Below are 22014 nucleotides of genomic sequence, written 5' to 3'. Positions count from 1 at the left end.
TAATACTGAACACTCTGTGAGTCTGACTTGGCTGAGTAAGAATTTAAAAATAGGCACTTGTCAAGCTTCCTTTTACTTTCCAAAGCTTTTTTTTTTTTTTTTTCCTGAACCAGTGGTGTTACTGTGAACCCGATAGCTTGACAGCTTGATCAGGTTACACTTCCAGCTACCCCTTCAAAGTGGTCTCTTCTATCTCCCCCTTCAGAAAATCAAATAGATGCAAAAGAATCGGACATGTCAGACACACTCAGTCCCAGCAAGGATAAAAGCAGTGACGACACTACAGGTAAAGCCTTTAATCTTACCTTTTCCCCGCTCTTGTTGTACAAATAGATATGCAGTGCATGATCTCATTTTAATTAATTATTCCTGCCAGTATGTGTAAGTGCACTGTTGCAGTAAAAGCCTATGCGACACGAGGACTGTGAACTTGAGGATGCATTCTTACAAAAGCTTATTATTCAGTGCTGCTTGGAATGTCTATTTATTTAACGGTCTTTGTGTGAGGAACTTAAGTGCATGTTTATGAAACAGATCTGACAGATTTGTGCTTTTCTGCTGTCGATTTATTTGTATTTATTTTAAAGTGTTTTATGTTCTAAGGGCAGAAACGGATGGTGTGTACAATGACAACTATATAGATTTTTTTTTTTTATTCCCTCCTTATTTTCATACTAGTTTGATCTCCCCTGAATCCCCATTTATTAAATTTTTTTTCCCTCCTTTTACAGACGGGCAAATGGATGAGCAAGATCTCAACGAGCCCTTGAACAAGGTGGCTTTGTTAAAAGGTAATGATGGGGTTTTTCTGGTAACTTTCATTGCCGGATGTGTTGTCAAAAAAATAACTCTGATTTTAACATTTTATTAACTATAAAGTTTTTGTTTTTCTATGAAGTAGTTTTTATTTCCTAACTAGTTTATTAATAATTGTGCTCTCATATTGTGTTCAGACTTTATTCCCTGTCATTTTGTGGATTTTTTGTTGTTGTGGAGTGAAAAGTGAAAGTGTTTTGAGAAGGTGGGGTGTTGGACACGAGTCGAGTCTTCTGTCATGACTATATATGGTATCATGCTGGGAAATGTCTCTGGGATAAACTTAAATGAAACTGGAATCTGCAGGAATTTGGAGGCATTGCACTGCTCGTATTTTTTCAGTTGCAGATTGATTGTTTTGATGAAAAGTGAACCATTTTATTTAATATAAAGAAGAGATTCAAGATGTTTGTCTCAAATATTAGTCATGTCAAAAATGGGTCACAGCTGATGTTCAGATCTGTGTTATTTCAGGTTCAATGAGCATGTTCTGGGAATTTGAAGCAATTAAGGAGCAATTAGGGGGGGAAATCAGAACACACCATCCATGAAAGCCACATACCCTATACCTTAACTTCCGCAGGGAATCATGGCAATGCTTTTTTTTTTTTTTTGCCTTTAGCATAAATCTAAGTTTGTTTTGGTTATAGAAAATGTGGTGTAAATTTACAGGATCGAATATTTTAATTCCTTTTTCTTTAGTTAAATCACCTTTTTATCTCAATGTCAGCTTACCCATCGCCTAAGATTGAGAGGTCCTAACAAGGATGTGTGTGATGACAAAAATGCATCTTTCTGAAAAAGATAATTCTCACACACATTTACTTGTATTTGAATTTTCTTCTCAGCATAAGCACAGAGAGCAAGTGTACAAATGAGCATCTATATCTCCAAGATCCTTAAATTGTGATCACATATAAATGTTCTGAATTATCATTTATTTTTGCCTTGTGCATTGTGTAATGTCTCCCTCACACATGGATAAATATAAATTAATATGTAGTATGCTCCAGTGAGTGAGGCTCACCTTTTGCCATTTATTTCAAGACTTCAGGAAACATTCATAATCCTCATTTAACATTTAGAGATCTGCTTTATACTCGGCTGAGATGCAGTGTACAGACATCCTAAAGAAGAGATCCGATTCATGGCTCCTCTCACAGAAAGCAGAGCAGTTTTAAGAGTGCAATCTCAGATTCTCTGTGGTTTTTGTTGCATCAGTGGAGCCAAGGAAACAGCTGGCTTTTAGATAAAGCCTGTAGCTGTACTGGCATTGACACACACACAGCAGAGGTTATGCATGATCACTCTTCAGGAAGAATTAGAAGAACTAGACTGTGGTGTGGTTAAAGCACCTGACGTACTATTCTCTCAGTACAGCTGCTTATTTTCCAAATACAAATGCATCAATTTATTTACCGATGGATGTCTGTTTTGTACATTAATGAAGTAGAATAACCCCCCACCCCACCTTAATAATGTCTAAGCCACAGTCGCTGTTCTGTAGTGCAGCACTAGTATGTAATCAACGCAGTGTAACAGCTGTAGATCTTTAACATCCGACGTCTGAGTCTAGGTAACGCACAACCAGCCTTTATCCAAAGCAATTTGTATTTCATAAAGACCTGGATTAACAAGTTAAGTGATTTCTCCAAAAAATGCAGGACAGCACATCATGATAAATTATATACAGATGTGAAGTATAGTGTTTTGAGATGAGGTTTTATAGTACCATACACTTGATAAGGAAGCATGCAGGGTGAACTGAAAGCACTTGTGATCTGCTCCTCTATATTGGGCATGATACTGGAAGTCATTGGAGCCTCTGTGATTTCCCTATTAATAAAAAGCTTGTGTATCATCTTCTGATATGCGTTGCCGACTTCTGTGCATTTCTATTTGTTGAGCTAAGCATTTTAAAGCTAATCGTACAGATAAGTCTTCTCCCTCTCCCTCTTGAAGTGGTGGACAGCTGCTGGTCTTGCTGTCACCCTGTCGCTAGGAGGGGCTGTGCTTATTAGATTATTTACCGGCCAGACACCACCATGGTTTGTGTTACTGGAGGCACGTTTCATAATGGCACACACCTGTCTGGGGGCATGGTCCAGATTTTGTTACAGCCTATAAAAGCTAAGGAAGGCCCTTATCTCATTAGGAAATGCTTTGGCAACACCTCACTGGTAGAACAGAGGCATGTTGCCGTCATTCATGGCAAGAGTGCACTTGACCTTCCAAACAGCCATGTTAAAATGTTTGATGAAACTATTAGGTTTGATTTAGAAAGGGTGAAGGGCTTCTTACAAGCAGGCCATTAGTTGAATTTTTAAACTGAGATCAAAGCCAAACAGAGGCCTTAGCCACAAGTTTAATATTAATTTCTACCATCTGTAATGGACACAAAATGGTGGGCTTTCAGTTTTCATACTTCAGTCTTTGGCAGGGAGTACTAGCGTATGTCTTATGGAGAAGTGTTTATCTACTGTTTATTTTATTCTGTTTACTGATTCAAATATAAGCAGCTCGGCAGTGCATTAGTTAATTAGTTTAATTTTAATTTAACCATGAATCATCGCTTCCTGACTGTTTTTGAGTATTGTGTACTTTGCAATGAGGTCATTTCTTATCTGCTGCTGCATGGCAGACATTCCAGACAGCTTCCTGCTGCCAGAGTCCTGGGTCTTCTGTTGACGTCATGATTTTTCCGAACAGCTGATAAGGACAACTGGGTCTTGTTAAGCAGAGACTGGGAGCTTTGAAGGATATTAATTACCCAACCTCATTGTATTTAGCGAAGTCATTGTTGGGAAATGAGGACTGTTGGCAAAGAGTTTAACATGCACATTTTCAAGTTGCTTCTTGTGAAGTGATGTTTGAATTCTTCTCTTATTGTTGGCATCAGTGCCTTTTCTTTTTTGTACATTTTATTCTCTTTAAACTTTCTAATGTAAACTCTATCAGTCTGGTTAAACAAAACCATCTCTTAGTTCAGAATAAAATCTATGGTGACGTTTGTCAATCCCAGCAGCTTTGTTAAAAAAAAAAAGAGGGGGGAAAAAAACAAAACACAAAAACAGATGTTTAAAGTGAAAGCAGTTGGGATATTTCAGATGTTTCTGAACTCGTTAAGGAATCTGCGGCATGATTTGTGTATGATGATGCTGACATTTGTGTACAGCTTAAGGCTTTTCTGTTATGGGGTTTCTCATGAAGGGCAATGGGATCCATCCAAGATATCAGATTATTTAGGGATGAATAAATAACCAGTATTTCTAGAAGCAGGTCTTTGTTTAAAACTTCTTGCATTTAGAAAGACTGCCTTTTCCTTCCATTAAAACTAAAATGGTGGCTGTTGTCTCTGGTTTTAGGGCCTATGTTTGGCAATGTCACTGTGCAGGGCACAACCAAAAGGAGGAATTCTACCTAAGTTGTTCTGTGATTCAGTAATCTGCCTTTCTGTCAGTTGAGCCACACAATATGAGAATAGCTCTGTACTAAACAAGAGGGCTAACTTAGGGTTTATATTAAAAGGGAGGTTGTTGTATCATTTAAAATAGAAAACAAATGAATTCCTAGTTGACTACCTCACTTGTTTTTAATCGCAAAATATTTAAGTTTTCTCAAGTAAACTGAGGAAGCTCCACAAGTTGATTGAAGTAATGCTGGCCCACATTCATCGCCATGGTGAGCTGCTGTCTCTTAGATACGGATACCAAACTGATACTGTTTCTGAGCTTGGTAATGAGACCAACTCTGGGCCGAAAACTTTCCCATTGGCAAGGGAAAATTAACCTAAAACTTCATTAAACTCCTGGAGAGATTTTAAAATGCTCCTATCTGGGCGTCTGCATTTTCACTTCATGTCCATCTCCTCTGATTTGTCGGTTCCATTTTAAAATTTGAATGATTTCCAGCAGTTTGAGAGTTGGTACTGAAGGACTGTGCGCACAGTCTGAAATACCATGCTGTGTCACAAGAGGGCGCTGAGTATCTACTGGTTCCGTGCCTTTTCATTTGATGTATTATTGTGATGTATTATTGGTTCTGTCTTGCCAGTTACTTAAATTATCAAATGATTTTTACTACTTGTTCATGTCATTGTGATTTATTGATATCCTATATCTTCTGCATTCAGGATATTCTCTTCCAAGAGTTATGATTAGCTAGTGACCCCAGTTTATTATGTCAATAATGTAAAATGGTTTAATGGGGAGGGTCTGAGCTCATTTACAAGTTGCCACAAACAGACACAGGAGAGTACAGGTGAGCGGCAGCCATCTAGTTGTTTTCATAGTTTCAGACCAGCCTTAGCATTCCTCATTTTGTTTTAACTTTGCCTTAATTGAAGTAAATCTTGTCTCTAGTTTGCCTTAATTGAAGTCAATTCAGTTCAGCTGCTGAGTTGGTGAAAGTAAATAGGTTGTAGAAAGGTGACTTAGTCAAGGACTAGCAGGAATTCTGTTCCAGGAGGGGCCAGGTGGAGCCAGTTAGGGGTGAATTGGAGGCAGGTAGACAAAAGCTACTTAAAGAAGCTTTCTTGGTGACAAAAAGTTAAGCAGTTGACTAGAGAACAGTAACCAAGAGACTGAAAAAACTGTAACATTTAGAAGCATGTGGCCACTACAGTGTCAGGTTTGCAGAATGATTGCCTTCCTGGATGAACTCATCCAAGAAGATTTCATTTGTGAACGTTGTCGGCATGTTGAAGTCCTAGAGATCAAGGTCAGTGATCTTGAGGCTCAGCTTGTTGATCTGCGCTGTATTAGTGATATAGAAGAATTGGTCAATCAGCCCATAAGAGAGATGGTGTGCATGCCAGAACCTAGGACAGTTGAGACCCTAGAGCAGGACAGCGTAGAGAACTGCTGGGTTACAGTAGGTCGTAACCGCAGAAGAGGGTGCGCAAAACCTTTGGAGACACCCCAAGAGCTTGAAATGCCCACCCGGTTCCAACTGCTGGACACTGAATTAAACCGTGACATCTCAGAGGGTGATGGGAGGGCAGTTGAGCACCAGAGCACCATGGTGCCCACTCCCCACCAGAAGAGGGAGGTAGTTATAGTAGGAGACTCAATTCTTAGAGGTGTAGATCACACAGTGTGTTCTAGTGATAAGGAGACCCGCATGGTATCTTGCCTGCCTGGTGCTCAGGTTGCAGATCTCCCTAAATTAGTGGACGGGCTACTGTCCAAAGCCGGGGGGAATCCACTGGTCATGGTCCACATTGGAACCAATTACATAGGACAAGGCAGTGTAGAGGTTCTGCAAGACCAATTTAAAGAGTTGGGAAAGAAAATAAAGAACAGAACCTACATGGTAGTTTTCTCCGAAATACTTCCGGTACCACATTAATGGCCAGGTTGAGATTTGAAAGTTTAACACATGGTTGAAATCTTGGTGTAGGGAAGAGGGTTTTAGATGTATGGAGCATTGGTCTTTCTTCTGGGATAGATGTAGACCGTCCGGTTTGTACAGGTCCCATCTAAACAGAAGGGGGGCTAATGCATTGGGAGAGCGTATGTTCAGAGTAATTGAGAATCTTTTAAACTAGGGACCAGAGGGGCAGGGAGCTCTGACAATGGGAGATGTTCCACTAAGGAAAGAAAACAAAGGGAAACTGCTAGTAGGAAAGTCCTGAAATGTTTGTACCTCAATGCCAGGAGTATAAGGAACAAGATGTTAGACATAGAAGCCACAGTGCTTATAGAAAATGATGGGGATGAATACAAGTTGAAAGGATACACACAGTTTAGGAGGGACAGGCAAAATTGAAGAGGTGGTGGGGTAGCATTATATGTGAAAAACGACACTGAGGCAGAAGAACTCAAATTAGATCCTAGTAACGAAACAATCCTGTGAGTTAAACTTTTGAACAAAAGATCTGGAGGATTAGTGGTAGGAGTGTGTTACAGACCACCCAACTCAGATATTCAGAAAGATGTTGCATTATACAATGTAATCAGAACTGCATGTAGCAAGGATGTGGCTGTTATAATGGGACATTTCAATTTCCCAAATATAGACTGGGAAAGCCCAGTTGGGACTACAGAAGCAGAAATAGAAATGGTTGAGATGGTAAATGACTGCTTTCTAACTCAATTTGTCAGGGAACCAACCAGAGAGAGCGCATGCATTGATTTGATCTTTTCAAATGACCAAGACAGAGTCAGGGACACTAGTTAGAAAACCAATGGCAAACGCAATATGGTTAGCTTTCAGGCATACTTTCAAAAATCAAGGAACAAGTCTAAAACAATGGTCTACAATTTTAGAAAAGCAAACCTTGAAGGTATGAGGCGGCACATAGAAGAGTAAGACTGGAGCACACTGGATACAGATTCAGTTGAAAATGGATGGTTGTATTTTAAGAATATTCTACTTGAGGCTCAGGAGAAATTTGTTCCCAAACTTGGCAATTTGAGGACCAAAAAGCACTGGCCAAAATGATTTAATAGAAGTATGCAAAAAAATATCAAGAGAGAAAATGTTGTATAGTGCATACAAAAGGGATAGAGACGAAACAAAATAGAAAGAATATGTTGAACTGCAAAAAGATATTAAGAAAGGGATCAGGAAAGCAAAGACGGAAATAGAAACGGCTCTGGGAGCTAAAACACAAATGCCAAGAGCTTTTTTCAATACTAAAACAGCAAGAGGTCAATAAAGGAGGAAGTGAAACCGCTAAAGGGCAGAAATGGAAGTATCTTGGAAAATGAACAAGATGTGTCAAATGTTGTAAATGAGTATTTCACGAAGAAACCGATAACATGCCACAGGTTAACATCCAGTCCAGTCAAACCTTAAGAGAGATCAGGGTAAATGAGGAGGTACTAAAGGGACTAGCAGAATTAAAAACAAACCAATCACCTGGGCCAGATGGGATATTTCCAACGGTACTTAAAGAAATTAGTGAAATTATTTATAGGCCGCTAACTCAAATATTCCAAATGACACTTACAACAGGGGATGTGTCAACTGACTGCAAGACAGCAAATGTCATACCAATCCACAAGAAAGAGGACAAAACTGAGCCAGGAAATTACAGACCAGTCATTCTCACCTGCATTACTTTTAAAATGTTGGAAAAATGATTAGACACAAAATAGAGGAGCATCTTAATGAAAACCATATTCTTGCAGATAGTCAACATGGATTTAGACAAGGCAGATCATGTCTTACTAATTTTAGAATTTTTTGAACATGCAACTGCAGCCATAGATCATGTGAAAGCAAATGATGTGATATACTAAGATTTTCAGAAAGCTTTTGATAAAGTTCCACACCAAAGGTTGATCCTCAAATTTGGAAGCTGTAGGCATTCAGGGTAATGTAAGTAGATGGATTATGAACTGGTTGATGTCTAGGAAACAGAGGGTGTCGATTAGAGGAGTTGCTTCTAACTGGAGTGAGGTTGTTAGTGGAGTTCCACAGGGATCAGTATTAGGGCCTTTACTTTTTCTAATCTATATTAATGATCTGGACTCTGGGATAGTTAGCAGATGCCATCTTGGCAGCACAGGTTATTCAAAGGGACTTAGATAATATTCAGTTGTGGGCCAACACCTGGCAGATGAAATTCAATGTGGACAAGTGCAAGGTATTACATGCAGGTAATAAAAATGTCCACTATAATTACACTATGGGAGGTACAGATCTAGATGAAGTAACGCATGAGAGACCTAGGAGTCTATGTGGACTCCTCACTTTCTCCATCCAAACAATGTGGGGAAGCAATAAAAAAGGCAAACTGAATGTTAGGGTATATTGTCAAAAGTGTAGAATTGCGAACAAGGGCAGTAATGTTCAGACTGTACAAGGGGCTAGTTAGACCTCATCTGGATACTGTGTGCAGTTCTGGGCTCCACACTTCAAGAAAGATATCGCTGCTCTAGAGGCAGTTCAGAGGAGAGCAACCAGACTTATTCCAGGTCTGAAGGGAATGTCCTACTGAGAGACTGAGGAACTGAACCTTTTTACCCTGGAACAGAGGAGACTACGTGGGGACTTGATTCAAGTCTTCAAAATCATGAAAGGCAACGACCACATCAAACCAGAGCAGCTTTTCCAGATCAGCAGGGACACAAGTGGAAATTGGGCTTCAAGGCATTCAAGACGGAAACGGGAGACGCTTCTTCACACAGTTGTCCCAATCTGGAACAAACTCCCCAGCTATATGGTTGAAGCTGAACATTTGGGAACATTTACAAATAGACTGGATAGGATCCTCGGATCACTCAGTTATTAATGGACACCAAACGAGCGCAATGGGTCAAATGGCCTCCTCTCGATTGCAAACTTTCTTATTCTGTGGAACTTTATTACCCTTTAAAACTACCTCCCTAACCCCCCCCCCCCACACACACACACACACACAACCCCTGAGGATTTTGTTAATGTTATTCATAGGATCCCTGTCTATTTTCATACTATTGCTTTTTAGGTCTTTCATGAAGGCTGTTCATCGGTGGAAGGGGAATTGAGTTTAAATCCCAAATTAATCTGTTAGAAAAAGGTATGTAGGACATAAAGAAAGCAGAACAATCTCTGCACAGGAGTAGCTGTGGCCTTTTTAATTAGTCAAAGTTTCAAGAAAAACATGTATTAACAATTATTTAAACCTTCTGTATGTGGTTAAATATATTTATATAAATGAGGGTGGGCGGGAATACCTCCAATTCAGCAACCAGTTATTTCTAAAAATGTCAGCCAGCATACCAAATCACAACCTAAACTGAAATAAACAAAAAAAAAAAAAAAAAAAAAAAAAAAACTGATAAATGGGATCTCAGCTCCATGTAAAACCACTGTCTACTTTTAAATGAAGATATCATTCATGTCTATTTTAAAGAAGGACCCTAAAACATCCTAACTTATTTATTATTTTTATTCAAAGAAGGTAACTGATACCAGGAGACTTGCAGTATGTTGTCTCACTGATGGCTCACACACATTAGCCTACATATTTAGATCCCAATTTTAAGCTCTGTGGAACTCTGTCGGTTAGTGTCATAAGCACTACCATCTGTTGGGTAAACACTGTGGGAAATTTTTTTAGGTTTCTAGTAAGAGGGATTTCCCTTAAAGAGTGCCTACATTGTCCAAACCACATCACAAAGCATGCCGATACCCTTATTCTTGGGGAGAATGAGATGTTCCTTGTGCTGGTGATGGAAGCTATTTTTAAGGGCCAGTTCAAGTGCATAAATGATTATTGAGCATTAAAATGAAAAGGCCTAACCTTTGCTGTTTGTGATCAAGCTGTCAGTGTTATTGATGGTTGGTTTTTGGCTTCCATTCTGCTGTTGATTCTAAGTTATGATTCCCCCCCCTACAGATAATTACCACATTGTACTAGTTTAAATAAAAGCTGCACATTCTATCACAAAAAAAAAAAAAAAAAGGTGAGGTTGCCTGTTTTCTGGAACTATAGTCTGTGCATATACCTATAAATGTCGTCTATAGTGATGTACACTTCCTAAAGACCCCTTCACAGTCTCTTAGACATAGGAATGGATAGCTGATAAAGCTACATGCCAGTAGAACTGTGCAACCATCCACAAAGTGGCGTGAAAACCTTTCAGCATGCTCCGTTTCTCTGCTTACACCACGTGTCATCGCGCTATGAGCTTGTGCTGTAGCTGCTCTGTCTAGATTGGGCAGAGTGATCACCTTTTGTAGGCGGAGCCTCAGGAAGTGGTCAAGTGGCCGGAGTGTTTGAACAAAGTGTCGATCTATTGTGTAGCTCATATCTTCAGCAGTACATCAGGAAGTCAGTGTGATGATGATGATAGTGGGGGCTGTGGGGCAGCTTAAGAAAAGAACAAGGTGACATGCATACACCAAAATGCAAAAGTGTTTCTGTAGTAGCTCTATGGTTTGTCCTGTTTACACACAACCTCAGCCTAACTTTTAGTGCTACACCAGGAATGGGAAACAAAACCCCATTTTAGCAGCAGTCTGATCCATTTCAAGTTTTATAAGATACGGGCTCATGTCGATTTTTAAGGTTTTATAGGTTTTGATATTTCTGGGTCATGTAGTCCCGCTGCTCACAATCTGCAATTAATCACACTACTATGAAAACAGATGTATATTTCTGTTCCAACAGTGTACCCCATGGAAATGCAAGTCCCTTATTTTTGTTTTTTACTTGTATTTAGCAAGTAGGGGATAAAGCATCAGAAATTAAACTCCCCTGTCTCTCGGTTAAACAGTCATATTCACACTAATAATACTCTGAGTGAAGGACCTCACACTTGCAGGGTCTTGGAAGACTTCCAGTGTCCATGATTTTTCCCATGGGCCTCCTTCCCAGAAACAGGACAACACTCATACACTTGTTTACCTTGGAAACAGTTGACCGCTTTCAGCACTTTGAAAAACACAGTGTTCAAATTGCTTTGAGGGCATAGCATGATTGTCTGGCAGGGTTATGATGTCTTCACTTTGAGTTTTTTTTCTGTATTGTTTTTTTAATTAGCTATTGCTGTATGGAAATAAACTGTCTTAAGACTTCACACCCAGTGTGAATATATAATTAATGAAAGACTTTATTTACATGGTCAGTTACGTTACAGAATCAAATTCAGTACTCTAATTCAAATTCAATATAAATGGGTAATTGTAGGTTAAAAATGTGGTAATTTGTAAGTTGCCCTGCATCAGGGTGTCCGCTAAAAAATATAAAAATCAATTGGAGAAGATTTTTCTTCAGAGGAAATAAGCCAGACTCCCCCTTTTCAGTACAGTTTGAGAGACATATTGCTTTCTGAGAGCAGAAGCTTCTCGCACATTACAAGATAATTTCAGGTGCCTAATATTTCAACATTGTTGGTTTACTTTGAGTGCATTCTCACAAAAACGATGAGTGAGCCTGAAATGTGGTCCTGCAGCTTGTAAAATCTGAAAATGCAACAAAAATACATAGGGTTCCTCTCAGTGCAACTGAATTGAGCTCGTGTCCCATTTTGTTCCATCAGATGAGCTGCGACAGGTGAACCTGGAGCCCGGGGACACAGAGCAGGTGATCCAGCACTTGCACAAGGAGCTTGTGGAAGCTCAGGAGCTGGCCAAGACTGGCAAGCAGAAATGTGTGGAGCTGCAAGGTAAGAGCATCTACTCCACAGGCTCCAGCATGGTCGTCCTTCAGAGGAGAAACCCTTTGGGAGCCTGACCCATAACACACTTTTGTGAAGTGTACACAGTCTTAGTTTGCTTTCCTATTTGTATAAATATTTTTTTTCTCCTCAGTGTAAAATTAAAATACTGATTTAGTCAAATGGAGAATCTCGCGTTATATGCAGTGGTGAGCAAATGTGTTATTCCATGGAGAAAGTCATTTGATGTGCTTTTAATGCAGCTCTGCTGGAGGATGAGAGGAAAGCCAACAAGCAGCAGACTGAAGACTCCTCAAAGCAGATCCAGTTTCTGCAAGGTGTGGTTCTTGTTTATGAAGTACTTTTTCTCAAAGGAAAGGAAATTGACTTCCTGCACACTTACAATTGTGAAACAACTATACCAATCTGAAATTAAAAGCTTTTGGACTGAAGAATGCCCACCCCCCTCACCTCCCCCACACCTACCAAAAAAAGAAAAAACAATATTACAAAGAAAAACATAAGTCGCTGCATCTGACCAAATGTCATGGCACACCCAAATGTCTCCTGCCTTTCCTGCTTATTCGCTGTTGTCCCTGGCACAGCAGTTGATTGTGTCCTCTCCCCTGTAGCTCAGCTGCACAAGCTGCAGGGAGACATTGAGCTGCTGAAGGAGCAGAAGGAGCAGGACATCTCAAGCACCCGTGACGAGCTCACCAGTGCCCAGGAGGAGATCCTGGTGCTGCACCGCGCCATGGAGGTGGCTACCTCTGAGCGGGAGAGGGAGATTGCCGCCCTGCAGGTGGACCTAAGCGCAGTCAAGGGCGACCTGGAGAAATGGCGCAAGACTGCCTCCCAGTATGAGGCCGAGATTAGCACCCTGCAAGCCAACTTCCAGCAGCAGAGCCAGCAGAGAGAGAAGGTGGCTGAGCTGCAAGGTAAACCTTGGAGATCACTCCGCCACTGGGGCTGATCTCAACTGCAGATCAGCCGTTTTCCACTAGAGTCCCTAGGGTGACAATGCCATATAATTCTAGGCTAGTGGGAAGCATTGGGAATGTTTTACTACTATGGCCTTCATGTTGAGTAGGCTGCAGATTTGTCCATTTAAAAGGTCTGGGATACCTTTTTTTGTTTGTTCCATGTTACACAAAATGGAAGATATGCGGTGACAGCTGTTATTGATTTCTCATTTTGATTCCAGTTTAGAATAAAAAAAAAAAATGGAGACTCAAAGTTTCATCAAACAGTCTTTAATTTTTATTGTATTTATTTTGGGGCCAAGCTTGTCTCATTGTTAAGGTATTTTCCTCAGCCTAGGCCCTGCAATTTATATAGTCTCTGCATGGTGCTCTAAGTCAGACAGATGAATTGCTATCACGTGTGAGCTCTGTCTGATGTCGTTTTTCTGGTGTTCTGCAGGCGAGCTGGAGAAGCTGCAGCGGGAGTGCGAGAGCCTGCAGCACGAGTGCGTCTCGCTGCGCACCGAGAAGGCCACTCTCATCGACAAGCTGCAACAACTGGAGAAGGAGCTCGACAGGCAAGTCCCCAGGCTCACATTTACAGGGACTTTTTAGTTAAGAAGCCCACACATTTTTCCCTGCCTAGCCTGTGGGAGTCTCATCTGTTTCTTCTCAAAACTTAATAGATAATTTGCAATCTCCTCAGGTGAGGTAAAACAATGCACACAACATACTTTTTTTTTTTTTCTTGGTTTTTTACAAGAGAAAATTCACATGTGGTGTCTCATAAGGGGTAGTTTGGATTGATTTTTGATTTACTCTGTTACATTTTACAAGGCAGTATCCCAGTGCCCTGCTTTATGTCTGTGTGTAGCTGGGAAAGGATTTTGACAGGTTGCTTTCAGCTGGATTTTATTACTGACCTCAAGCTTCTAGGTTTTGTCTTTGATACTTTAAGGAATGAGTTGCCTTTTGTTTGGCCCATTTTATTTAAACACAGGTTCAGGTCTGTTTGAAAGGTATTTATTTGCCTGCTGTATCCTTTAAAAGCTCTTGGAAACTAACAGCCAACTGCATTACATTGAAAGAATAAACTCTGTAGCACGGAACAGTTTCAACCTGGCCGCATCATTAACAATTGATAATATGCTACTGTTGTAGCCTACAGCAATCTCTTCAATGGATCACTGTGTTAATAAGCCTGTTCTTTATGTGCTGAATATCATTGAAGGCATTTGACAATCCCCTCCACCCTTCCTTCCCAGTTACTGTAAAATGTATAATTTATTTTAATTCGTGAAATAGTTCAGACAACTTTTGAGTGCATGATTTCAGTTTTCCCTATTAACTGCTAACTGCTTTCCCTATTTCCCTGCTAACAGTGCAATGCTGGCAATCGGCTTAATTGTACAGTCATGGCTTAAATACTCCCCGCTACTTGTAAATAAGAAAATGTTTACTATTGTAGACTTGTCATCCATCTTCTCCAAGTAAAATTAGCTGAAATAGCTGATGCCATATTCCCAAACACATCCTGGTGGGCATGTGGGGCACAGACTGACAGAAGTCTGAGCTAGAGCCAGTGGCTTCCTGTTTATCCTCAGTATGTGAGCCGTTAGCTCAGGCTTCGGTTTTCTTTGCCATTTCGGCAGAGCTGGAAATTTGTGTAGGCTTTGCTGTTTCCCCATGTTCATGTATGTCCCCTTTGGGCCCCCCCCCCCCCAGTTCCCGGGAGCACAGCGCGATGCTGAGTAATAACCTGAGTGCCCTGGAGAAGACTCAGGAGGACCTGCAGAGCAAGATAGGGGCCATGACGGTGCAGCACCAGCAGGACGCTGGCACCCTGAAGACGCAGCTGGCGGAAGCCGACAGTCGAACCATGAGCCTGCAGCGAGAGGTAACCACATGCCTGACTCTGTGCTGTCCCTGCACGTGCTGAGGGCCACGACCTCTAGCTGAAACATTTTGCAAGGATTGTAAAATGTTTTTGAGGATTGGTAGGGTCCAGATGTGGCCAAGTATGGGTAGCGAGTTTTAAATGTGCTTTTTGTTTCTTGTATAAAATGAGAGCGTTTCTGGTAATCATTTATTTATTTATTTATTTTTAATTACTGTTGATTCACTGGGAAAGACTGATGCAGTATGTACATTTCAAGCTTGTTTTGTTTTTCCCTCACCCTTCCACAGTATGAGGATACTCAGACTTTGCTTTCTGACCTGAAAGAGAGATTCGAGCGGACAGAGCAGGAGAAACAGTCAATCACTGATGAACTTCAGCAGTGCAAGGTCAATCTGAAGCTCCTCCAGGAGAAGGAAAACAATGTAAGTGTCCCCACCCTCCAGCTTGGTACGTACAGACTCCCTTTGACCTTTTGTCTCTGCAGGTCAGATCGAAACTGCATTGCGCTCTCTGCCTCTTCAGCAGTACTCATGTGAGCAGACATCGTAAGAAAACCCAATACCACCAGCCCATTCTACTTATCTGTAGACGGTCGGAAATCCTTGTAATCCAATGCAAATGATTCATGACTTCTTTAACCCAATTGTGCAGAAATTTGAAAACCAGCCAGACCAGCCGATGTGTGTCCTGTGCTTCTAGTTTAATGGTGAAGCTCCGAACAGGTGGTTGGTCACAGTCTGTCCCTGTGCTGGGAATGCCAGTAGTTTTCAAAAGAATCAATGGAGACAACTGTGTTCCCTCATTAATTTGTCAGGAAGTAAAGAAACTTGGAACGCAATGGGGAAGAGCAGTCTGAGATCAGTCCCTTTGTTTCGAGGAAAACAAGCTGCAGACCAAGGAGGGAACTCCTTTGTTTAACTGAACAAAATATGCCAGAGCTGCTCAGATTTTCATCTCAAGCACTAGAATAACCCCAAACACGCCTGCAAGACAGTGCCAGCTCAGCCCACCTGTCTTCAGTTTTACTGGCACTGGAAAGATCGGCTTAAAGGTGATCACTGATGTTCTGCTTTGTAAGGTGCCCGGCATGAACAGTGTCAGCATCTCCAAGTGTGTGTGGTAAAGTGAGATCTTTCAGGATCTAGGCTGCAATTACAGTACCAACTCATTATTCTGTTTGTTGTAACCTGTTTACATATTTGTGTATCTGGAAATTATCCAACACTTATTTTAAATGTGACAAAATGCCACTTGGTTTCAATCGACTTGTCTAAAGTGCTGTTTTATACAAGGCGGCACAGGACAAGTGTGTAGGCACTGTCTGTGTAGTGGCTGGTTAGATGTATGTGCGCGCTAATAGTTGTCAACTGATCCATCAATTTGTTGATGGCCCTGGCATTTCAGTGCTAAATCTGTGGGAGCTGGTTCTCCTTCCTTTTGGAATGTCATTTCCCCTTGCTCCTTTTGTTTTCTTGTCTTTTTCAACACAAGGTGATGGAAATGAAGAGCAATAGGACACCCTGGTGATTTTGATAGAATTCCCTACTCACTTAAGACCTGTACCACGCTTTTACACAGAATCCTTTCCAGGATTGGGCTCAACATTTTTAGGTCATTTCGATTGTGCGGTTACAGATTTGTATACTTTGAATTTGTACATTTTCTGTGCGGTTTGGAAAGGAGTTTCTACTTGTGCTACCAGCAATATTCGTATCCGTCCATGTTCAGCCTTCTTGATACCTGGGGGGAAAAAAATCTGTTTCCTTAAGAAATCCTACATATTTTATAGCTCTGCTTTGCCAGTTTGCACTGCTTTGTAGCTCCACCGCACACAATGTGATCAAGTGTGAACCCCTTGGCATTGTCCCTGTCTGGATCTAGGCCTTAAACACCTGCATGAGAATACACTATCCTGGAAGCCTGCTTCAAATTTGCCATATTGCTGCACCATGGAGTTAGACTTCAACATAATATCTTCCAATTATTCTCTATAAATGACCTTCTGATGTTCCTTATCCACAGCTTCTAAGTGTAACGTGTTTGTTGTTGCCTGTATCAAATTGGGAATCTGTGTCGTATCTTTTGTTGCCAGCTCCCCGACCCTCTGTTGCCAGTAAGCTGCCACCCTTCAGATCCCGTCTCTTGTGCACTAGCTCAAATTGATTTTTTAATATCCCTTCCCTCCTTTAGCCATCCATATTGCAACCTGTCCAAGCCATTTTCATCGGCCTTATCCTGGCTTTCCTGTATTGGTGCTTCGGCCCATTGTGGTAGAAAGGTACACGGAGCTCCCGTTGAGTCAATGTCTGTGCGTCTGTCACCTCTATGTATCATCCTCTTGTTAAAGTACAGTGCATGGCAAAAGTGTTTTTTCGCATCTGGTTGGACCACATCCTTTTTGGAGATTTAGCAATAGTGGCGGGGTGGGCAAAAAAAACACTTCAAATCTTCTATTAATCATCTAACATTCGTCTGTCTTGCTTGAGATCACTAATATGAAATTTAATCCTTGCTTTGGGTTTCTTAATTTTTATTTGTTTTCAATTCTGATCTAGTTATTTTCTTTTAATGACCCTTCCGCCACCGTTTTGGTGTGCAAGTAATTTCTAGACGTCACTGTTACTCAAGGAAGAAAACTAAAACTCCTTTAAATGAGCCACATTTATTTATCCATTTATTTGTTTGATTTCTCTTCTCATTTTGGTGAGGTACTCTCCCACTGTGAGGTGGCCTGGCCCCTGTGGCCCTCGGGAGCCAGCTCATGTGCGTCGCGCTGGCGGCAGTCGGCCCGTGCGAGAGGGGACTGACGTGCCTGCTTGTGCTCTTGTGTTGCAGAATCGCTGGCTGCCCTGGATGCCTGTAGTGGCTGTGCTGGTGGCCGTGACTGTGGTAGTGCTCTACCCAGGGCTGTCCAAGGCTTCCTCCTGAGCGAAACACACCCACCGTACACCACCCTCCCCATAGACCACCGCTTCAACACCAGGACTCCTGAGCCCATGCTCCACCTCCTTACCTCTGAATGAAAATACAGCTGTTTGAGAGTTTAACAGTAGGGTCTCTGCTTTAACTGTATAAAATGTAACTATATATATAGAGGGAATAAAAATTGTGACTTCTACTCTAGATAATACTTTATCTGCAGTTTTTCCTTGTTAATTTTTATTTTTTAATCAGTTTGTTGGGAATCTTATCTTAATATTATGGTGGCCTAAAGTAGGCTTTTTTGTTTTTGGTACCAAACTATTTTTGTGAGTTTTAGGTGGGTTTTTACCTTTTTTTTTTTTTTTTTTTTTTGGATGTGGTCTGCCACATGTAGGTGAGAAAATGTGGTATTCCAGATATTGGTTTCAAAGCTAAATGTCTAATTCTAAACAGGGCACAAAGGGTTAAGTGCCTATCTTAGCTACTAGGACAGTGTTGAGCAATCCATCCTTCATAGATGTGCCATTCATATCCCTACCATAGTGATGGAAAAGGAACAGCTTGCTGAGGTAGCCAAAGGGAAGACTGACTGAACTCAGTGATCCTTCTGAGGAAGTACGAAGCCTCCCCCCTTAATTAAAATGTATGCTTTAACCAGCTTGTTTGGAGCAAAGAATCTACATTTTTGTATTGTTTCCTTCAATACTAACATACATTTTAAGAACACTACATAGTCATTTTGTTAGGACATAAAACAAACTTTTTTACATTTAATATGTAGTAGTATTTGGGGACTCGTATATAGAGGTATAAAATGTGGGTTGCAGTATATTTTTTATTTTCAAGGATGTCTTTGGCATTGGCCGAAGCTCAGACAAAACCTCTGGGCACCAAAACGATGTAGTTTTAAGGAAGTGCAATCTTAACCACATATCACTCACACAGCCATTCACGGCTTCAATGTCCTGTAGACCCATTCTCATCGAGAACCTCATGAATAGGGCTCTGTGTTTCTGTTTGTGATAGAGCAGTCCACCTTACTCGAAAGCTGTAATCTGAAATCACTAAACAGTCTGTTTTTAACGTGAAGTGAATTAAAGTTTTTGGACGGTAACCTCCTTGTTTTGAGACTGGCTTTATCATTTTGTCTTTTATATGCAATGGGGTCCCCTCAGCCAAGCGCAGGACTATTCTGGAGGACCCTGTGTTGAATTAAATTACTAGATTTGGGAGTGGGAGGGTTGCTCAGAAGCTGCTGAATTGAAAAGCAGGGGGTAAAGCAGATGGGGGATGAGGAATTAACTCCAGTGTGTGGCGTTTGATTTAACTTCTGTGCAAAAAGACTGTAGGCTAGTGTAAGCACAGAGAAATTTAAACCCATTCCACATTGAATACCATTCTTATTACTTTAATGTCTCGGCCCCAGCTCAAAAGTGATGGTGGCAGGTAGGAGGATCAATAATCGATGGCGTGAACAGGAACGCTACCTTTGGAATGCTTCTCTGGGATATGTTGTGCAGAGAAAGCAGTAGAACGTGCAAACCAAAATGTTTCCAACTTGCAAGTGAGATCAAGCTCCAGAATCACAGGCCATTTTATGCAAGACTTGTGCAATGTATTCATTTTCATGTAGGAGCTGTTTTTCCACCAAAGGGCATGCCCACCTTTAGGATGTAATTATGACGACATTTCGAGTCCAACGTGCACCCCTTTAGTCTGCCCACTAGCTCATCACCAAGCTAAAGTGATTTTTAGTTCACCTTAGTGTGTGTGTGTGTGTGTGTGTGTGTGTGTGTACATATGTGTGTGTGTGTGTGTGTGTGTGTAAATATACACATGATATATATTGATTAAAGGTGGCTGATCAATGATATGGAACAGTCTGGATGTACTCAACACAACAACCCCCCTCCCCCCCGCCCCAGTCATTCTGGGCACAAACTTACATGAGTTTTCGGTCTGATCGGTTACTAAACTATGGCTTTTACCATTACAAATGTATCTAAATGTTTTACAGGTCTTTAATTTGGGGATAATGAGGGTAACACTGGTGCATGCACTTTGTAACTACCTATATCTTTAAAGATTTTATGGAATGTATCACTTTTTTTTTTGGTGTCAGTCTGTCACTGTTGTCAATCTAACTACAGATAAATCTCATCTTTTCCAGTAATCATAGGATATGTAGTAGTTGTGACAAAGCACTTTGGAGGAACAGAGCTATTTTGAAACGATCTCCACTACATCAGTCTTTCATCTGCAGACCTTCTCAATGAGATTGCATGTACGATATATTCATGGTGAAGTTGATGCGAAATTTATAAACTTTTTTTTTTTTTCTTAATTTGCAAAATAAAGATTTGTTACATTTTAATACAGAAATGTAAATGATCACCAATTAAATAAGTAACTTCTTAACCTTACAAGTGTAATATGGTAATTATCCTTTTGAAGGGATAGGTTTAGAAATTTTACAAAGTTTGAGCAAATAGAACTAGTTTCAATTACCTTTTTTTTTGGAGGGTCATTATATCTACTAGTGTTTCTTTAAGCATTGTCAGGTGTTTATTGATGACAAGTCATTCATTTGTGGAAGAATGTCTAGACAAGCTGTAATGAAAAATAAACAAACAAACAGATTTGGGAATTGGTTTGCTTTGAAAAAAATACAAAAGAGTACAAAAAAAGCCACCCAGACTCATTATACTCATGCCAGTGGTACACAGAGTACCGTCTGTACATAGTCTGTTTGCAAATATTGTTCGGAGATGCTAAAATTACATTTTGTTTTTTTAAGTAAATAATTGTTTAAAATCTATTTTGTAAAGATATGGAAAGTACAATAGAGTTTCTGGAGTACAGATTAAACTATTTGCACTGACACTTGTGATGTGCATGATTTTAATAAAACTGCTTTACTCTCCCTCCATGCGTTTGACTCATTCTACATACTGCTGAGAAGAGCAGAGATTACACAGAGCAGGGGGTTCAAAAAGTCTGGGAAGGTTTAAGAAAGGAGTACACTAAGCTCAAGTTATGTTAGATTGAAATACGTCCACCATGTGACTGGTTTTAAAATTATGTCCAGACATTTTTCTTTCAGGGCCTGTGTGCGTATATGCAATGGTTTAGTGTCTACTGTATAATTGCAGATGATGGTGCCATATGTGTATGTGTTTATTAATGTATATTTATTTATACTAAATCATAAAAACGTTGGCTCAAGATGGGAGACGTTCTCTCTTCTAATGGAAAACTCAATTTCCAATAGGAGCTGCTGTCAGTTGTCAAAACCACATTAATGATCTGTACTCTAACCAGGTGAACCTGAACTCCAGCTGCCCTTCCTGATTTTTTTTTTTTTTACTTCTAAATCCTGTGCTCTTATTAAATTGAGTGATTTTATAGTTTCTTTGCACCCACTGTATTTAAATTATAAGTGGAAACCAACATGTTTTGTTTAGTTATTTAGCTGCATAGAAAGTTCTTGTGGTGGTTTTAAAATGAGCATATCAGAGGAATCCTGCATCAGATCATGGAAGTGAAGTGAAACCGAAACCAGACACAAGGTTCTGTGGCTGCTGTTGAACACAGGGTTGATCGTTCCTCCAAAGGACTGGGTGCACAGAATGCTGCAGCTGGTGAGAGAATCGAGCAGACATCTTTGGACTGGCCTTTATAACTCATGCTTTCATCACTGCACCTTGTTGCACGGTAAATATTGGTGGGTCGCTGCATCTCAAACACAGAGCTGGGCAATGTATGATTCCCAAATAAATTGAGGGGTAAGCAGTTTCACATTGAATACGCCTAGATCAACAGTTAGTGGAGATACCTTTTGCGTTTGTATTCGTCACTTCACTTCACAATACTTTGAGTACATTGTTTTGGGTCTGTTCTGACATAATTGGGCTTAAACACTGACGGTGGCTACAATATACATATGTATTTATCCATCCATTGATTACTTACTGATTATCTATACTCCAGACCTGAGTTAAGATGGTACCCAAGTCACATGCTGTAGTACACGGCCTATGAGACCACTTACCAGAGACATCCTGCGCAGCCGGGGAAATCGTTGTCAAGGATGTCAATACAGTATAAAACCTATTTTGATCAGGTTGTACAAAACATTTATTAATAGTATTAAATTGCCACTGTGCCACAGGCCTATTGCTACAAGTGACACACGAGGTCTCTATGGTGATGGATAAGCATTGTTGTTCTGCTGCTGGGTTAATCGATGTGTCTGACTTTTTGACTGCCTACTGTTTTGCTTTGTAAATCGCATGTCATTGTGCTTCGTGAAGTGTGTAAT

The 22014-nt window shown here is 40.6% G+C and overlaps 1 protein-coding gene across 12 annotated transcripts in view; it reads left to right on the top strand.

Moving 5' to 3' along the window:
* The window catches only part of slmapa (sarcolemma associated protein a), an 86365-nt gene extending 65745 nt beyond the window's left edge, over positions 1 to 20620 (top strand). For 9 of the 12 annotated variants that reach the window (XM_066698242.1, XM_066698240.1, XM_066698239.1 and 6 more), the window contains 9 exons: positions 206 to 286; positions 732 to 791; positions 11793 to 11918; positions 12173 to 12247; positions 12542 to 12847; positions 13332 to 13449; positions 14597 to 14768; positions 15059 to 15193; positions 17607 to 20620. In XM_066698242.1, the coding sequence (XP_066554339.1) occupies positions 206 to 286; positions 732 to 791; positions 11793 to 11918; positions 12173 to 12247; positions 12542 to 12847; positions 13332 to 13449; positions 14597 to 14768; positions 15059 to 15193; positions 17607 to 17699 (1166 nt within the window). In that variant the 3' untranslated portion in view covers positions 17700 to 20620. Of the gene's footprint in view, positions 1 to 205; positions 287 to 731; positions 792 to 11792; positions 11919 to 12172; positions 12248 to 12541; positions 12848 to 13331; positions 13450 to 14596; positions 14769 to 15058; positions 15194 to 16961; positions 17050 to 17606 lie in introns of all 12 variants that reach the window. The other 3 variants (XM_066698246.1, XM_066698245.1, XM_066698235.1) reach the window with 1 other exon arrangement.
* The last annotated feature ends 1394 nt before the right edge of the window (positions 20621 to 22014 follow it).

Source organism: Amia ocellicauda, chromosome 3, assembly GCF_036373705.1.
Source record: "Amia ocellicauda isolate fAmiCal2 chromosome 3, fAmiCal2.hap1, whole genome shotgun sequence".
Lineage (NCBI taxonomy): Eukaryota > Metazoa > Chordata > Actinopteri > Amiiformes > Amiidae > Amia > Amia ocellicauda.
This window is presented reverse-complemented; position numbering and strand designations above follow the sequence as displayed.